At 43.6% G+C, this 2738-nt stretch overlaps 1 protein-coding gene across 1 annotated transcript in view; it reads left to right on the top strand.

The window, feature by feature from the left end:
* The window catches only part of sox5 (SRY-box transcription factor 5), a 99360-nt gene extending 97599 nt beyond the window's left edge, over positions 1-1761 (top strand). Inside the window, exons 14-15 of the mRNA XM_078281945.1 lie at positions 410-626; positions 1464-1761. Of these exons, the coding sequence (XP_078138071.1) occupies positions 410-626; positions 1464-1761 (515 nt within the window). The remainder of the gene's footprint in view (positions 1-409; positions 627-1463) is intronic.
* Positions 1762-2738: the final 977 nt, after the last annotated feature.

The following is a 2738-nucleotide window of genomic DNA, read 5'->3' as shown; positions in this document are numbered from 1 at the left end:
CTCTCTCTCTCTCTCTTTCTCTCTCTGTCTCTCTCTCTGTCTTTATCTTGCTCTCCTCACTCGTTAGAATGGGTGAACCCCAATCAACTTAAACCATGTTCTGTGTGTGTGTGTGTGTGTGTGTGCGAGTGTGCCTGCATATGGTCACACTGGCTTTTAAATCACTTCTTAAAACTCGTCTTTATAGACTTGCCTCTTATGTAAACCAATCTTTTCTGAATTTACTGGTTTACTTTTATGTTTATTGCTTTTATTTCTTTTATATTTCTTACCTTGCTTTCTTTGGTTTTGCTGTCAATTTTATCTAGTTTGGGTTTTTTAAACTCCTTTGTAAAGTGCATTGTAACCGTTTTGTTAACATTTTTTTAATTATTAACATTATTACCTTTTCTCTCCCTTCTCCATGCAGGCTCACGCTGGAAAGCCATGACCAACCTGGAGAAGCAGCCGTACTACGAGGAGCAGGCTCGCCTCAGCAAGCAGCACCTGGAGAAATACCCCGACTACAAGTACAAGCCGCGGCCCAAACGCACCTGCCTGGTGGACGGCAAGAAGCTGCGCATCGGCGAGTACAAGGCCATCATGAGGTCCCGCAGGCAGGAGATGAGGCAATACTTCAGCGTGGGGTAAGGGGGCGGAGTTCGAGTCGGGACAAGAGGTTTAATAATTAACAGTGCTCAGAGAAAAGCTTTCATTCAGGAGTGCAGATCCAAATGCATGATCTGAAATTGTTTGCAAGCAAGAGTCTTAAGATACCTGTTAATGCTTATACCTCAGTAGTATTCAGAATATACAGTAATGGTTGTAATACTGAATAATACTTCAGTAGTATTCCATGAGGAGTTGTCCAAGTGTCACAACTTGGACAACTTGGTAGATATCTATTTTTAAAACAAGTTATTCATTTTTCTTTGGTGCAGTATAGTGTTTATATATATTTTTGATTGTATATTGTTGATGTAAATATTCATAATAAACATATTAAACACCAGCCACAAGGTATAATTTACGATTTGATGATGTTGTGATTACAAATCACAAATTGTTTTCTAGTTTTCTAGCAATTCTAATTATTGTGTCGATGGGAAAGGGCAGAAGCTTTAAGTACATTCGGAAATCTACCAGATCTATGTATCTACCAGAAAATTATATGTTTTGTCATTTAAAGAGTGTTTTCAAAAGTGCTCATATGTTAGTTTTTCTCTATTTTGTTTTGGTATGTGTGGAGGATGAAACCATGCCACAAGTTTAAATTTTTTTATAACTTCCTTATGATGCAGTATGGTTGTTGTCATTGTATGCATTGATAAGTGATAATATGGGTTAGAGGAGGCCTTTTGGCATTCAAATCTTCCTGGGAAGTAGATCTCTTGGTGTGAAAGGTGAAATTTGGTTTGAAAACGTTGAATGCTGCCTCTCCACATACAGCTGAACTCATCTCCTCTCCCTGTGTGTCCCAACAGGCAGCAGGGCCAGTTGCCCCTGTCCTCAGCGGGCGTGGTTTACCCGGGCGCCCTGTCCATGGCGGGCATGCCCTCGCCCCAGATGCCCTCGGAGCACTCCAGCATGTCCAGCAGCCCCGAGCCCAACGCCAACCTGCACCAGACCCCCTACCTGCCCAGCCTGAAGGGGGAGGAGCCGCGCATCAAGGAGGAGGAGCTGCGGTTGGACGACAGCAACGGCGACGCGTACGACGACTTCGACTACGAGGACGAGGAGGCCGACTACGCCAGCGACAACGAGAACCATATCAACCAATAGGACGGCGAGAGGGGCCGCCCGCTTTAAAGCCAATCACAGCTGGTGAATCACCTGAATCCCACACAATCCCAACCCACCAATCAGGAAGCGGACTTCCTCTTCTTTGCCAATCACCTTGAGTCCCGATCTCACAAAACCCCTTCCCTTTTTTTCCTTCCTAACCGACCGGGACTCTTTTCGCAGAGCCAAACCCCTCCCACCGGAGTCCTGATACCAGCATCCGACCAATCAATTGAAGCACAGGACCTGTCACTCACACTGACTGTTACACAAACTGGAGTCTGGGAGGAAGAGAAGGTGACGACCAAGCTAGCTCTGAAGCTCGCTGAGGAATATTTTGAGTACTACTGCTTAGTTCGTGCTCCGCGAGAGTACGAAAAAAACCGCGGCGAGGCGATTCGCAGTGTAACGCCATGAGTAAGCTACAGAACGAGGAGAAATAATATCACACGCAAAACGCAAACCTTTTAGACCCGTTTGTAGGCAAGGAGACATTTTGAAAAACGAAAGATGGACCTGTCAGAGGATAATAGATGACACTTTAAGATGGTGGACCTGTTTGTTTATTATCAAGAGACACTTTTAAAACAAAAAAAAAACAAAAAACAGCTTTTTTTCGTTCTTGGTTCTATAATATTCTCACTCAGGTACACGGTGCCAATAAGTGGCTTGTGAATGTGATTTGTTGTTTTTGTGCTACAAGTTTGAATAATAATAGAAAAAAAAAGAGACATTTCTTTTTTTTTTTTTTTTTTTCTTGCCCTTTCGTTGTAAAGCACCCGAAAGACAGACAGACGTCAGACATGTTTATTTTTAAAAAAAAGATATCTTTTCTTCAAACCTCGCGGTGTGCTGTCAAGCGGTTTCCCTTTTTCTCTGTGTTTTTTTTGTGACTCCCCCGCTCCCCACCTCTATTTACAATCCGATGGGACGGTCCAGCCGGGACTGACCCCTCATGTGTTAGACAGCATGGACTG

Source organism: Centroberyx gerrardi, chromosome 24 (genome assembly GCF_048128805.1).
Source record: "Centroberyx gerrardi isolate f3 chromosome 24, fCenGer3.hap1.cur.20231027, whole genome shotgun sequence".
Lineage (NCBI taxonomy): Eukaryota > Metazoa > Chordata > Actinopteri > Beryciformes > Berycidae > Centroberyx > Centroberyx gerrardi.
This window is presented reverse-complemented; position numbering and strand designations above follow the sequence as displayed.